The 16,948-nt window shown below is 38.9% G+C and overlaps 1 protein-coding gene across 3 annotated transcripts in view; it reads right to left on the bottom strand.

The window, feature by feature from the left end:
- TMEM63B (transmembrane protein 63B) overlaps positions 1 to 16,948 on the bottom strand; it is a 139,370-nt gene that overhangs the window by 43,245 nt on the left and 79,177 nt on the right. For 2 of the 3 annotated variants that reach the window (XM_070734213.1, XM_070734212.1), the window contains exons 3-8: positions 15,630 to 15,709; positions 11,605 to 11,643; positions 5,267 to 5,357; positions 2,775 to 2,812; positions 1,274 to 1,416; positions 12 to 63 (exon numbers count right to left, since the gene is read on the bottom strand). In XM_070734213.1, coding sequence (XP_070590314.1) covers positions 12 to 63; positions 1,274 to 1,416; positions 2,775 to 2,812; positions 5,267 to 5,357; positions 11,605 to 11,643; positions 15,630 to 15,709 — 443 coding nt within the window. The remainder of the gene's footprint in view (positions 1 to 11; positions 64 to 1,273; positions 1,417 to 2,774; positions 2,813 to 5,266; positions 5,358 to 11,604; positions 11,644 to 15,629; positions 15,710 to 16,948) is intronic. The other variant, XM_070734215.1, reaches the window with a different exon arrangement.

Below are 16,948 nucleotides of genomic sequence, written 5' to 3'. Positions count from 1 at the left end.
ATCATACTCACCCAGAATTCAGGTTAGCAATAGTTGTTCTGCCAAAACTGTAGGGGTTATTTTCTGGACAGTAAAAAAAAGAAGGTGGAAGGGAGGGAGGAGAGAGAGAGGAATGAACTAGATTATTGACTTAATTCTTTTTAATTTAGTTTGCTTTTATTTTAGAGACTCCAAAGGATTTGTAACAAATAATTTATGTCCTTCGTGAGGATATTATTTTTTTCAGTTATGAAGGAAAGCAAAGTATTAAGAGTTAAGAAAGTACGTAAAGTACTTAAGCATTACATAAGATGTCCGAGTATATGAAAATTTGGGAGATGCATACTGCCATAGCATGTCCTCAATCCAATCCAATCTAAACATCCCTTGTAAAGACAGGAAGACAAAATATCTTGTTTTCTAATCTCCAAATTCAGCAAGGTACTTCCAGAAGCAGAGATGTTAACACAGATTGGTTGTCGTGTCAATGAAAGAATGACAGTGAGGGAAGAGATGTACCTAAGAAATTACTAGATAATGATCAGACCCTGGCGGCTTAATGGTCAGAGGAAGAAACTAAGAAATGACCATCCTAAAGGATCAAACAGTTAAAACTTTCAAGATAAAGTTTCTACTTTCAGATTTTCACAGTTCTGTTGATGTGGCCCTTGCAATAACATAGAATTAGTTATCTAGTCATGTTTGCTGTTTGGTTTATCCAGGAAAGTTATTTCCATATTGTGTAACAGTCTCCTAATGTTAAGATCTTTAAAATTCACATAAATCAGTGGTTATGTTTCCTTTCTATCTTGCTGAGCTGAATCTTCAGTACCATTCCTACTCTGCAGTTTAATGACCAGGATGAACAACAAATGCTTGGAAGAGGCCATCCATGTCTTTGCAAACTATCACATTTTTCTTATCTCTTAGCTTAAGGGATAATATTTACAAGTACCATAACAAATTCAATGCAGAGTGTTCTTGTTTAGCCAGCCCCTTTTCCAGGTCAGTTGTCATTCTCTGCCCACTCAGCATGCTTCGCCCTCCTTGGCTGTTACCCTAAATATTGTTTCTACAGCTGCAAATCTTGGTGTTCTTCCAAGCTTGCTGATGCCTGGATGGCGTTGCTCAGGCTATATAAAGCCTAGATGATGTTTCAGAAAGAAATCTGTCCACTTGAATGTCTGAATCCCTTCTGCTCTTTCAGCCCACACAGCCAATAGCAGAAACCTAGCTTCTGGAGCTGAGTGAGATCTCCCCGCAGCAGAGTTCACACAAAATGACCTCCACTTACCAAGAAGATCCCCTGAGAAATTCACTGGCAAGACAATTCCCACAGATAGGACACCTACGGCAACTAGCAGCCCAATGATATGCCGCTGGAAGGAGAGGTAATGGACTGCATCCGCCCCACACTTATCCCTGATTTCATCATCCCTGGAAAAGAAAATATTTTGGATAAGAAAATATTTTGGTGAGACCACATTTGAAATACTGTGTTCAGTTCTGGAGACCTCACCTACAAAAAGATATTGATAAAATTGAACGGGTCCAAAGACGGGGTACAAAAATGGTGGAAGCATAAAACTTATCAGGAAAGACTTCATGAACTCAATCTGTATAATCTGGAGGACAGAAGGGAAAGGGGTGGGGCATGATCGAAACATTTAAATATGTTAAAGGGTTAAATAAGGTTCAGGAGGGAAGTGTTTTTAATAGGAAAGAGAACACAAGAACAAGGGGGCACAATCTGAGATTAGTTGGGGGAAAGATCAGAAGCAACGTGAGAAAATATTATTTTACTGAGAGTAGTAGATGCTTGGAACAAACTTCCAGCAGACGTGGTTGGTTAATCCACAGTACAAGAAAACCCAAGGAAGTCCAGTTGCTTCTTGAAAAAGTACCTTTGGGGCAACCGTGACCTGGTTGACTGAGAATCTCCATAGACTTCAATGGAGGACAAATTGACTAATTGGCTTCTGCTACTTTCTATATATTAAAAGGTGGTGTAAGACCACCCACTTTATTCTTTTGAAAAGGAACAACACATTTGAGCCTTGGTGTCGCAGTGGTTAGAGTGCAATACTGCAAGCCACTTCTGCTGACTGTAATTCACCAGTTCAAATCTCACCACCAGCTCAAGGTTGACTCAGCCTTCCATCCTTCCAAGGTGGATAAAACAAGGAGCCAGATTATTGGGGGAAATATGCTGACTCTGTAAACCACTTAGAGAGGGCTGTAAAGTACTGTGAAGCAGTATATAAGTCTAAGTGCTATTGCTAGTGCTACCAGACATCCCTGACCTACCTACTGCAACCTGGCTGCAAAATAACTTTGAAGAAATGTGTTTAGCTCCCGGACATAAGATCTTTGTTAAAGCAATATTATTGCACTGGTAGTCCTTGAGTAATAACTGTAATGGAGCTTGCCCATTGTAGTTGCAAGTTGTTAGGGTCATTAAGGAAGATGACCACATTAATGTCTTGCTTAATGACTCCCTTCCTTGCGCTTCCCGATATAGTCCTTAAGTGATTGCAGGCCATTAAATGGAGCACAGGGGGCTTTAGCTGTTGAGGATGCTGGAAGGTCTTGTGTAGGCTCAAATCCACCTGTCCTGGGCTTCCCATGATCCATTTCTCATTTAATTAAATAATAAACAAACAAATATGTCTATGGCCACACTTTCTATCATCATACTGACAACATAAAAATTGAAGGAGCAATAGCAATTAACATGGGTGGCATTTATTCACTAGAATGGAGCAACATCTGCACGGAAAATGGGAAAAACTTACTTTATCCTGAAGATTGCCGTCAGCCAGGAGCAAAAACCCTAAAGAGAGGCAAAACAAGGCCATTTTATTCAGAGTTCTTTTTCTCCGGTTTTAGGACATCTGCTAGCATATACTAGTCAATCATAAGAACCCAAAGCGCTCAGTTCTGATTCTACTAGCTTCTCCCCACCCCACCCGGCCTGAGAATGGGGGAGAGAAGATACAAGAATAGATTGGAATAGTTCTGGGACATAGAACAGTACACCCGAAAAGAATAATCTGATAACAATTAAAGTACAGTGTTCCCTTGATTTTCGCGCGGGATGCGTTCCGAGACCGCCCGCGAAAGTCGAATTTCCGCGAAGTAGAGATGCGGAAGTAAATACACCATTTTTGGCTATGGACAGTATCACAAGCCTTCCCTTAACACTTTAAACCCCTAAATTGCAATTTCCCATTCCCTTAACAACCATTTACTCATCATTATTACTGGTACTCATCATTGAATAAAACACTTAGTGATCCTGATATTTATAAACATAATTATTTATTAACAATAATAATTATTTTTTGTTATTTATTTGCAAAAATTATTAGTTTGGTGATGACGTATGACATCATCGGGCGGGAAAAACCGTGGTACAGTATAGAAAAAAAATCGCGAAGTATTTTTTAATTAATATTTTTGAAAAACCGTGGTATAGGCTATTCGCGAAGATTGAACCCGCAAAAATCGAGGGAACACTGTAATTCTAAATTATAAAACAAGATAGCTATCATAATCCAAGATCCACTATTGTCATCACCCAAGAACTTGTAAAAAATATCTTTGTTAAACTTCTACATTTCAGGTTTAAACCACATAAAAACACATCAGATTGCTTCCAACATATTAAAATATTTAAAAAAGATGGCAGCGCCTACAGACCGGCACCAACCAAATTGGTCCTATGACCAGCGGGTTGCTACCGATTCAGGCAAACCAGGTCGAACCAGTAGGAACCCACTGCTGGTGGTATCAGATAGTTGTAGAGTTTTATGGGCTTATGGAATAATAATAATAATAATAATAATAATAATAATAATAATAATAATAATAATAAAAATAGATTTGTATGCTGCCCCTCTCCGCAGACTCGGGGCGGCTCACAACATAAACAGTGTACAAATCCAATTTTAAAAATACAATTTAAAACCCTTATAATAAAATAATCACACAATCCAATCAAACCATACACCAACCTTGACAATTGGGTGTGTGTGTTAATTTCCCCATGCCTGGCAGCAAAGATGAGTTTTTAATAACTTACGAAAGGCAAGAAGGGTGGGGGCAATCCTAATCTCTGGGGGAGTTGGTTCTAGAGGGTCAGGGCCACCACAGAGAAGGCTCTTCCCCTGGGTCCTGTGGGACCTAATCGGCCGCTGGAATTTGTGCGGCAGAAGGCGGCCTCGGAGGTATTCTCATCTGATGCTATGTAGGGCTTTATAGGTCATAACCAATACTTTGAATTGTGACTGGAAATTGATCGGTAGCCAGTGCAGGCCGCGGAGTGTTGATGAGACATGGGCATAACGGGGGAGGCCCATGATTGCTCTCATGGCCGCATTCTGCATGATCGCCCTTTAGATATTAATGGGTTGCATCCAGACGCAGATGTAGTAATTACAACACTCTATCAACAAGCAGCACTGGACTGAACTCAGTACACAGGTAATATGTTTGTTCTGCTTACATTGTGGCTCCCTTCTGCCTGTTCTTTGATGTCTCTTCTGGAGCCCTGCCCTGAAAGTATCATTGCGTTCAGCAAACAGACATGCTACCTTCGATCAGGAATGTCCTAATTTAACTAATATGCCTGAAACTAGGGGTCAAACAAGTAGGGTGAAAAAGCATTTTAGAGAAGGGGGGGGGGGGAAGTCCTGATTGTGAAAGGGGACACAAATATTTTTGCATATTGGCTATCTTTGTAAACTTTGTAATTATCCTTTAGTTTCTTATATGCTGTTTTCTGGAGGGTGTGAATTGATTTCTACCAGTGGCATGCAAAATGTTCCCAAGTTCAAAACATTCCAAGCTCAACATGTTCCATTTTAAGCTTGAAATAACTGTCCTGACCTCAGCGGAAGTGCTCCAACAGTGTTTTAACTATTCTCTGAGCATTTTGCAGCTAGGAATGCTTCTATCCTAATTGGAACATTTCTGATAAGATTGGAACAACTCTATTTAAAGTTGAGGTGGATGTTGCATAGTCTGAGTTCTTATGACCCCCTGCTATTACCTACGCATTCCAAATTGTTTGGTTGGCTGTATTTTATTGATTTGTTACTTCCTTTAACAAATCAATTTGTGTGGGGATGTGTATTCCTTGTAGGGATGGAGGTAAAGATTTTCATTAAAAGGGGTTAGATGCATTTCCACTTTCTGAATCACATCTGTTCCTTTTAAAACTGGGAAATACGTTGCTTCAAGGTTCTAATTGAAATAACAAAACCTCTGATTTGTTTCCACTCACATTGTCTCTTTGGTCGTAATCCACTGAGCTGGAGACAGAAGTGAGGCGTTCATAGCGATCATGGCTATCCGAGTGTAGAGCAGACGCAACACTGAAACGACAAGAGAAAAGCCTACTAAGTGAAGCTCACAGAAGCTTGAAAGGAGGAGAACCCAAAGGTCAGGACAGTTAATGCGAGGCAGTTTGGCCCAGGCAAGATGAAGAGAAAACTTTCAGAGAAGGCAGAAAGCAAGAGAGAAAAGCCATTAGCAAAGATTGCCCTCTCTTTCCTTTCCCTCAGATCCAATGCATATACAGTGGTACCTCTACTTACGAACTTAATTCATTCTGTGACCAGGTTCTTAAGTAGAAAAGTTTGTAAGAAGAAGCAATTTTTCCTATAGGAATCAATGTAAAAGCAAATAATGTGTGTGATTGGGGAAACCACAGGGAGGGTGGAGGCCCAGTTTCTTCCCAGGAGATTCCTAGAGAGGCCACACGGAGGTTTCTCCTCACCTTTACTGGCCCTATTTCCTCCCAGGAGATTCCTAGAGAGGTCCCATGGAGGCTTCTCCCTGCCTTTTCCGGCACTGCTTCCTCCCAGGAGATTCCTAGAGAGGCCCCACAGAGGCTTCTCCCTGCCTTTTCCAGTTACAGTTTCGGAGGCTTGGGTTTGTAAGTAGAAAATGGTTCTTGAGAAGAGGCAAAAAAATCTTGAACACCCAGTTCTTATCTAGAAAAGTCCTTAAGTAGAGGCGTTCTTAGGTAGAGGTACCACTGTACATCAATGATAGAGCTAATTCTACCAAGTAGGTACAGTCATGGTTTAAACATGGGTATTTCCAATCCCTGACTTAAGGGGCTTCATATAGAACACTTGGCATGCTAATAAGAGCACCAAGTATACCCCGACCAATCAAAATGTGCTAAGAATTCTACAGCTACGGTAGAATCGCAAAATTTGCTTAATTTATTCAGTTTCGACCTGTCATGGAGGGGGTCGAAGAGAAGTGCAGGCAATACATGCTCAATGGCTGGAATTTCATGACGTCCCCCGCTGAGATTCCAGCAGGCGCGGCCCATTTTTGTGGCTAAGCACATCTAAGCAGAGGGACACGTGTTCACTCAAATGTCTTCTCGATGCTAAAGAGCTGTACCAAGCACCACATTTTACAGTCATTACTTCAGCACAATTGCAATGTACAAGTGACCCTGTTCATGAGCTAACAAATCCCCACAGAAATTAATGGGGTGGCAGCTGTCCAATCTCCATGCTTGTAACAGAAACAATAAATAACAACTCATCAATGGGAGGATAATGGCTACTTTGCAGGGAAATGGCAGCTGACGAAGCTGCGCCTTGTGGCTTAATCATCTGCTTTACATTTTTTTTTGCTGTGAAAGTCAGATGACGTACAATTTATACAGCACTTTTATAGATTTAAGGAGGTAGTTGGAATAAATAAGGATGAAACACTGGAAACAAACTTCCACCATGCCATCTATGAGAAAGAGAGGGACTTCCACTCTCCAATTTTCTGTGGTTTTGGTCAGTGATGCCCTAAGAATGCTAGTACCATCTGTCATGTGAATGGATAGAAGAGATCCAGGTGTCCATCACCACTTCCACCGCTAAACTCATATATAGGAGCAATGAAATGCAGAAGAGGAGAGGGAAAAAAAGGTTATGCCTGCCTCAAAAGATGAACGAAGAAGAGCTCAGAGCAGTGTTTTTCAACCTTGGCGGTTTGAAGGTGGGTGGACTTCAACTCCCAGAATTCCCCAGAGTGGAAGTCCACCATCTTCAAACCGCCAAGGTTGAGAAACACTGACTTGGAGAGTTTGCGTACTCCCTTCTTCTGAACCAGCAGCCAGGGAGCTTCCTATTAAATTACTAGCACACAATACAAATATAGACATAGGCACAGACATAGCTACCAAGAAATAAAGAAAACCCAAGTCCCGCAAATTAAAAAAAACCCAACACATTCTAAGGAATTTAATATAACAGGCTAGTAAAGAATGTCAAATTAATAATAAGAATTAAGAAAATGAAAGTGTTAGTGCAATGTGATGTGCAAGTGAACAAAAAACTGGAATAGAAAACTTTTTGGGTCTCGTGAGCCTGAAAATCACTGCCAATGATTTGTACAATTATGCAATCTATTGTATAAACTGCAAACAATCAGAATATTGGAACCAAAAATCTAGTCTGTGATACATCTTTTGGATGCTATCCTAATTAAGGTTGTAATTAGTATATTACATATGCTAATTAAGTTATATTTTATTTATTTATTTTATTTATTCAATTTTTAAAAAATGTCGCCCTTCTCCTTAAACTCAGGGTGGCTTACAATATGTTAGCGATAGCGCTTTTTAACAGAGCCAGCATATTGCCCCCACAATCTGGGTCCTCATTTTACCCACCTTGGAAGGATGGAAGGCTGACTCAACCTTCAGCCGGTGATGAGATTTGAACCGCTGACCTGCAGATCTAGCAGTCAGCCTTAGTGGCCTGCAGTACTCCACCCTACCCACTACACCACCTCGGCTCATTTATGCAATGTTCACTATGTTAAAAAGGATCTCTATCATTTTACTACATGCTTCCCTGAAAATAAGACCTTGTCTTAAATTTTGGAAATACTGAAATAAGTGCTTGGCCTCATTGCCATAGAGTCAAAAGCCCAAATTATCTGGGGATGTTTTATTTTGGAGGAAAAAGGGAAACTAATAAAACTAATTGGCCCCTTCTTCTATCTCCACTAAATAAAAGTTATAAGAATCAGACTGGATTTCTTTCTGTGTTCTTAAAAAAAGCTCAAATACACCAAACAAACATAATGACAGACTGTAACTTAATATAAATGTGTATTATTATTAGAAATATATAAACTGGTTGAATGTAATCACTATGATTAATTCTACTAATATTATTTGTATTAGAGCAGTGTTTCCCAACCTTGGCAACTTGAAGATATTTGGACTTCAACTCCCAGAATTCCCCAGCCAGCAAATGCTGGCTGGGGAATTCTGGGAGTTGAAGTCCAGATATCTTCAAGTTGCCAAGGTTGGGAAACACTGTATTAGAGTGTATGACACTCAGGTGCCACACTGTTCATGCATATGTATGTGTGTGTATTTTGGTGTATTCAGGTCTTTTCCTGTGTAAACTTGATAGTATCTTGGTGAGGTTTCGACAAGGTCCCTCTCGTCATCTTTAGGCTGGTGTTTTCGGCTTCGTACTAGGGTGAACCATGACTATATTGGAGTTGAGCTTGACTTGAAGAAGTAGCATTTGTACTGCTGTGCCTAAAAAATATGAACATGGAAAGCATCTGGCCACAAGGGAGAGCCAGAGGATAGTATGTTACCTGGCAAATTTCAGTAGTGTAAGAGGTAGCAGTAGCTGATGTAACAAGAGGTAAATGTGGATCCCAGCAAATCTGTCAAACTCCTAAACCTTTTAAGGAGGGCTCTCCAACCTTGGCAACTTTAAGACATGTGGACTTCAACTCCCAGAACTGCTCAGCCAGCAAAGCAGGGGAAGAGCCTTCTCTGTGGCGGCCCCGACTCTCTGGAACCAGCTCCCCCCAGAGATTAGAACTGCCCCTACCCTACTTGCCTTTCGTAAACTCCTCAAAACCCACCTTTGTCGTCAGGCTGGGGGAATTGAAATATCTCCCCCGGGCCTATACAATTTATGTATGGTATGTTTGTATGTATGTCTGCTTAATAATGGGGTTTTTAAAATATTTTAAACTGTAAATTATTAGATTTGTTATGAACTGTTTTATTGTGTTGTGAGCCACCCCGAGTCTACGGAGAGGGATGGCATACAAATCTAATGAATGAAATGAAAATGAAATTCTGGGAGTTGAAGTCCACAAGTTGCCAAGGTTGGAGAGCCCTGCTTTTAAGTAAGCTGCCTTACTTGCTCCTAATTCCACAAGAACCTGGGAGCAAAGGAACAGAAGTGGAATCAGGGGCAGCTCCTCCAGTCTCCTTTCACATCAAGAGAGGAACTGGCAAACCAGTGAAAGAGATCCTCTAATACGGGCCTGTCAAACTGGCGGCCAAGGGACCAGATGCAGGCCACTCCCACCCTAGCTCCACAAAGGCAAAAAAAGTTATGATACGTCGCGATATGTCATGTGACACAATCGAGTTTGACACATGTGCTCTAATACAAATGCTGGCTGGAGAATTCTGGGAGTTGAAGTCCAAATATCTTCAAGTTGCCAAGGTTGGGAAACACTGCTCTAATAGATATAGAAATGAGCATGCAAGGTCATTTGAAGGAATTTCAAACAAATCATTCCCTCACCACTGTCAAACTATTCGTTAAGCTGCATTACCATTGCTATTAGTCTTCCCATCATTCCTATCGCCCATCTCCTCCCACCTATGACTGTATGATGATACCTTTGTTGCTTGTATCCTTACAATTTGTATTGATTGGTTCCTAATATGATTGGATTGTTTATTTGTACCTGAACTATTGTTAAGTGTTATTTATTTATTTATTTATATTTTTATGTATATTTTTATATTTTTATATTTTTATATTTTTATTTATTTATTTATTAGATTTGTATGCCGCCCCTCTCCGTAGACTTGGGGTGGCTAACAATGAAAATAAGACAATATAAACAAATCTAATATTTAACTTTAAGTTAAATTAAGAAACCTAATTTGAGAAACCAATCATACATACAGACATACCAAGCATAAATTTTATAAGCCTAGGGGGAAGGGAATATCTCAATTCCCCCATGCCTGACGACAGAGGTGGATTTTAAGGAGCTTACGAAAGGCAAGGAGGGTGGGGGCAACTCTGATCTCTGGGGGGAGTTGGTTCCAGAGGGTCTGGGCTGCCACAGAGAAGGCTCTTCCCCTGGATCCTGCCAGACGGCATTGTTTAGTCGACGGGACCAAGAGAAGGCCAACTCTGTGGGGCCTAACTGGTCGCTGGGATTTGTGCGGCAGAAGGTGGGGGGGGGGGGGGTTATATCTTATGATTCTTGATAAACCTATCTCTTCTTTTACATACACTGATAGCATATACACCAAGACAAATTCCTTGTGTGTACAATCACACTAGGCCAATAATAATAATAATAATAATAATAATAATAATAATAATAATAATAATATATTAGATTTGTATGCCACCCCTCTCCGAAGACTCGGAGCGGCTATTCTATTCTATTCTATAAAAATTCAATTCAATTCAATTCTACTCTACTCTACTGCACTCCACTCCATAAACATATGCACACAAACGAGATTTGGTGAGCAATTTTTCGTGTATGTTCCTTATCCCATTTGATAACTCTGAATGCAGAGTTCAGTGGAATCACAGCAAAACCAAAAGCAATACTACTAGGTGGTGCTTTTTAATAGTGAATTGTATTCAAAAGGTATGCAAAAACTCAAAGGACACATTTTAAAACACAATCAGAACTATGCTGGATGAGATCAAAAACAGCTAGCCCTATATTTTATTCCAGCAGCCAAGCATAGCAATATAATTTATGCTTTCTCCAAAGTCTTACTGCAGGTAATATAAAGGCATCACCATGGCACATAGCCATTAATAGCTTCATTTTCCCTCAATTTAAAATAATGCCCATTTAAAATAATCTAAGGTAGCTGCTGTCCTTACTTCTTGAACGGCATAATTTAAGCACGAGTTCTATGAAATTAGAGACTATTTTCTTCCAAATTCTCATTTAAATGGTGCAAGGACAGAGAATGCTTACAAGTAAAACATAAATAATCCAGATAATCCATTAGTATTCTGTGGATTATTCTGACAACCAAATTTGGAAAAGACAATAAACAAGCAATAAGACCTTCTCCATCACAGTTTGTCCTGCCAAGATGAACTAAAATGCTTCCTATATTTGTCTACTCTCTAAAATTCTAAATTAGTAACAATGTTTAACTTGTTTAAATTGTTACAGCAATAACATAGCTATCTATGACAATTGTCTTTGTTATGCCTCTCCCGTCGTCACCTGTTCTTGTTTGTCTCATTAGCTTTTATACAGTGCACCTCAATCTGGTGCTTGCTGGATGTTGGGGACTACAACTCCCACCCTAATATGTGGTCAGCACAATCTATCATGTGTAACTTCTGGTGTGCACCAGGTTCAAGAAAGGCTCATGAAGTTCAAAGGGCATGTGAGAGTTAAGTGTGTAGAGTTTAGTGTGGGTGCAAAAAGAAAAAAAAGAGGGGGGAAAATCAAGCCCTTGTTTCCAAAATGATTAGTCCCCAAAGCAAAAGGAGAAAATGGTAAAAGCAGTGGCAGAGAAGAGAAATTAAACACGCTGAAAAACCCACAACATACTATTCCCTTTCATCTTGCTCCTGTTGCCAGCGTCGCTTCCTGAGAACAGAAGAAAATTAATTAAAATTAAAAGAGAGAGAAAGAAAGTTCAGTTACCAACAGGTTACCGTCTTAATAAGGAGTCAGGAATCTCCTCTCCTCTGGCTGACGTTTCACAATCCTAGGAAAGAAACATTTCACCAAATCTGATCAGAAGAAAAAAGAAATAAAAAGAAATAAACTTTTGCTAGCTCACTGTGATACAAAGAGAGAAGTTTCTGGACTGCAACTGACTTCCTCAACAGTTTTCTGCTTCTTCTGAAACCTGTTCTGCCCTTCCTATCGAATCTGACTTGAATTTGCTTCCCAAATTTCAAATGCCAAATAAATGTGGTTGCACAAACATAAAGGTTAATATACACAGTGTTTTTTCCACTTTCATTCATTGGGGTTGGATTTTTTTTTCTTTTTTAAAGCCATTTTTAAAATTCTCTCTTCCATCATAACACCATAAACTACACATACAGTACATACACTGCACATGTAAATATATTTCACATTATTCCAAGGTAGAGATTACAGGATAAAAGAAACAAACCAATGGTTAACAAATACCAATGAATCAATCTTTGATCAGGTGAAACTAATTTCAAATGATTTCAATACAATCATCTCCAAATACTTGAGAAAATGATAAAGAGTCTGTTATTTGAGGATATGAAGCAGACAAATAAACTATTAGATGACATCAGAGTTGATCAGATTCAATTTCACCAAGCATCTCTGGTTCCCATTGCAGAATTGTATCAGTATACAGAAAGGCCAATGACACTACAGTTTCAGACACTCTTCATTTCAGCGAAGTTATAATTAATGATGCATTGTTTGTTCCGAGCCTCTGTGCTACTAGCTTCTGACTCAAGATACCCCATGCTTTAACCCTGCTGTTCTGTTTAAGAAAAGTAACAAATCTTCTGTTCCCGGGTCACCCTGACCCGGACCGAAAACTCTTCATTTGCAGTGCTTATGTTTGGTCAATTTGAATACTTTTTTCACTTGGAAAGTAGTCTGAACATTTCTGCACACAATGATATGAAAATTGAACTGAAGAAATTAATCCTTATTGGTTTATTTTGCACATAAATATGCCTTCCCCCCCGTTTTTGTGAATTTTCTTTAGGTTTATTGATAATTATGCCTGCAAAATACATTCTATTTTACTAAAGTTGGTATGGGATTGGTAGCTTGAACATTTCTGAACATAATGATATGAAAATTGAACTGGAAAAATTGATGCATATTGGTTTATTTTGTTGATGAAATGCACGCCCCCCGTTTTTAAAAATAGTCTTCACTTTATGGATAGTTTTGCTAGCAAAATACATTCTATTTTACTAAAGTTGGTGTGGGATTGGTAGCTTGAACATTTCTGAACATAATGGTATGAAAATTGAACTGGAAAAATTGATGCATATTGGTTTATTTTGCACATAAATGTATGCCTCCCCCCGTGTTCAATTATTTCAATTTATATAAAAATTATGCTGTTAATTTCAAACTTACATACTTTTTTTTAGTAAAATGGATTTGTTTCATAAAATTAGTTCTCTGGCTACAATGTGGTTGATTTTCAAAAGGATATTCCAAATATTTCTAGACAAATATGTATAAACAGTGACAATAATGGCACATAGCAAGGCCGGGGGGTGGGGGGTGGCCCTTTTGTGGCAAAAATAAACCAATAAGAACCATTTTTTTCAGTTCATTTATATTTTTCTTATATTCAGAAATGTTCAATTTAGTATATCAAACCTTTTGGGGGGAAATTCCTTAGGGATTTGTAGCCTTAAAAAATAGAAATTGACACGAAATTAAAAAAGGATGGGGGGAGGGGCTTTTTGATCAAAATAAAAATATAAGTCTCAATTTTTCCAGTTCAATTTTCATATCATTATGTTTATAAATGTTCAAACTAGTTTTCCAGTTGAAAAAGTTTTCAAAAAGATCAAATTCAAGTACCTAAAAAAATTATTTTTGGTCCGGTCATATACGAACAGAAACAGACTCGAAGTTATGATTTTTTTTTTGCCCAGAAAACAATTAGCCACCACCCCAAAAATATTTTTTGATGATCAGCATTGTTAAATTGAGTAAATTAATGCCTAAGATTTTAAAGAATATTTCGGATTTGGAGCATAAAAAAATAAAAAGTGAAAATGGTTGCAAGCAGCTGAGGGGGGGGAGGCCTTATTTCTGATATTAAAAAACCAATAAGAATCATTTTTTTCAGTTCCTTTATATTTTTCCTATATTCAGAAATGTTCAAGCTACCAATCCCACACCAACTTTAGTAAAATAGAATGCATTTTGCAAGCAAAACTATCCATAAATTGAAAAAAAATTCACAAAAACGGGGGGGGGGCGTGCATTATATCCGCAAAATAAACCAATAAGATTTACTTTTTTCATTTCAATTTTCATATCATTGTGTGCAGAAATGTTCAGACTACTTTCCAAGTGAAAAAGGCTTTCAAAAAGACCAAACATAAGCACTGCAAATGAAGAGTTTTCGGTCCGGGTCAGGGTGACCCGGGAACAGAAGATTTGTAACTTTTTTTGCCCAGCAAAAACTAAGCCCCCACCCCCCAAAAAAATTTCTCATAGAGAGAACCCCTGAAATGATGAAAAGCCATGAAATTTCAAGTTTCAGATTTGCAGGGAAAATTTTTTACAGGGACTCAAACTTGGCTTCGGGTCGCATACGACCCGAACAGAACAGCAGGGTTAAATCAGACATTCTTGCCAGCTTTTATTTTGGCAGATGTAATGTCTGTACCAATAAAGGCACCATATGTTGTCCTGGAAAATAAATATCCATAAGAGCAAAATATCTGCCTTCTTCATCAAATTATTTTTCCAGCTAAGAATGATTTTATCCTAGCATTGCATAGTTGTTAACATTTTTTCTACTGTACATACATACTGCAAGCAACTTCTCTCTCCCTCTCTGGGATTGTGAATAACAAGGACTCTGAATGACAAAGGAGCCAGTGACATTGAAGATGCATTTGGTAGAAAAAGATAGGAAGAAGGATTTTATCAGTAGTTAAGCCCAAACATGCCTGTCCCTGCTTTGCACCTTGATTGTTGATAGCTGTTTTGAATTACCAAGACTTAAACAAGTTTCTCTTGTTTAATTAGATTTAAGAATTGTTTTTAATAACACCTCCCCCACCCAATGATGATGAGGAAGAGGAGGATGCAAAGAATTCTGTATAGTATTTTTTTCACCCTTGATTTATATTGATGGAAAAACAGCATAAAGAGAATGCAATGAAATAGGATACAATGTGCTACAATCCAAAACAAAAATGGCCTTGGGATAAATCTGGCAGAACAGGGTGCTTTTCTTGCGAATCTGCTTTAAAAAGGCAAAATCAAGGACAGTAGGCCACAGTTCGAGGTAGTAGATGTATAAATGAAGATTGAGAAATTGGAAAAGAATTCTAATTACGGCAATGGCAAAACACATCTCAACTGCTCCCAAGAACCCTAAGTGGACATGTCTAGTTGACAAAGGCCAAGTTCAACTCACAGAGGTCTTCGTTTCTGATGAAAATTAAATACAGTGAGTAATGAGTCCCTTTATGGTTAACATTTCCCCGTTTCCCATTAAAATTTACAATCCAGCAGTTTCTACTAGAAAGGCCATTTAAGACTTTAGAGAAAAGACAGGCTGTGTCTCTTCAGTTTAGTCATAGGAGATGCTAATCTCCATTGTATGCTTTTTCTTTTTTCCATTTTTAAATTATGAAGCATTTTTCCAACGTTATGATATGAAGCAGAACCCTTTAAAACTAAAGCAACAAGCCATTTGCATGTGCAAGTATTTGGGGGTACCCAATTAGCTATTTGAACAGCAAAGTTAACTGCTGGTTAGCAATAGTATCTGTTTCATAAATGCTTCCTAACTTCAGCCCAACTGTTATTTGATCCAAGAAGTTGTTTTTTCACTCCCTATTTTTTTTAAAAAAACTTATACTTGCCTGTCAGCATCAGTTACCAATGCCAGACGTCCATAATCCCAGGCCACTTTGCGCAAAATGGAAAAAACAAAGAGCAGTGCCTGTAGAAAGGCAAATAAGGAAATGTAAGGCAAAAAATGTGATCATTTGGCAACACTCCCTGATCAGCCTCTAATACAGTGTTTCCCAACCTTGGCAACTTGAAGATATCTGGACTTCAACTCCCAGAATTCCCCACCCAGTGAATGCTGGCTGGGGAATTCTGGGAGTTGAAGTCCAGATATCTTCAAGTTGCCAAGGTTGGGAAACACTGCTCTAATACTATCCCAATTCTGAATCCAAAAACACTCTGCAGTAAATAAGAAAACACAGAACCTCTTCATTGGAAAATATGAATTTGCCAGGTTATATACTGTATTCCAAAAGAGGCTTATGCAGATTGCATAAAAGACAACGTGTAAGTAAATCTGATCTGCTAACTCTAATAAAGGATATAGACCAAGCATTGGGCAGCAAGCAAAAACCCTTTCAGGTAACTTCAAGGATTTCAGATCTTGTGTTTGAAGGGTAAGACTTATAACTATCCCACATCTGCAACTATTTATGGTACTCAGAAAGGAGAATTATGAATGCCTGATGTGACATCATATTCAACTCCACAGTTTTCAATAAAGGAACTTTCTCCTATGGATGTTGGATAGGACTGAACTTTTTCAGATTCTGCTGAAGTACCTTTCTGAGCAGCTTCAAGCCACATGACTAATAATTTGGGCAGTTGGAGACTATGGTTCAGCCACATCTGAATGGCCATAGGTTCCCTATTCCTTTGGCAGTGCACAGAAACCTAGATTTAACCTGCTTTCAATGTATATGAGTCAGCCAAGGTTCTTTTTTAAAACCATTGTTTAGAATGCTTTAGAACAAAGTAAAATCTGAGGAAGTAGGCACAAAAGATTGCTTACATCTCATCTGGAGTTTCTGCTCTTTCAGTTACCTAGGGCTTCAGATCAGATCTTTCTGCTGCCACCAATGAACTTCAGGTGGCAGAGCTTGGATGAGCCTTAATCGGATACTTTCTGAAAGATGGACCACCGCCAATTATATTGTTTAGGCCAGGGGTAGGCAAAGTTGGCTCTTCTATGACATGTGGACTTCAACTCCCAGAATTCCTGAGCTAGCATGATTGGCTCAGGAATTCTGGGAGTTGAAGTCCACAAGTCATAGAAGAGCCAACTTTGCCTACCCCTAGTCTAGGCTGGCAAAATCAGGGAATCAATCATAACTGGAAAGCCTTTATCAGAATGCAGCAGCATGGGTACCATGCTCTAGAGGTACCACTG

The sequence above is a fragment of the Erythrolamprus reginae genome, chromosome 1, assembly GCF_031021105.1.
Source record: "Erythrolamprus reginae isolate rEryReg1 chromosome 1, rEryReg1.hap1, whole genome shotgun sequence".
Taxonomy (NCBI): Eukaryota; Metazoa; Chordata; class Lepidosauria; order Squamata; family Dipsadidae; genus Erythrolamprus; species Erythrolamprus reginae.
Note: the sequence above shows the minus strand (reverse complement) of the source record. Positions and strands in the feature narration are given on the sequence as shown.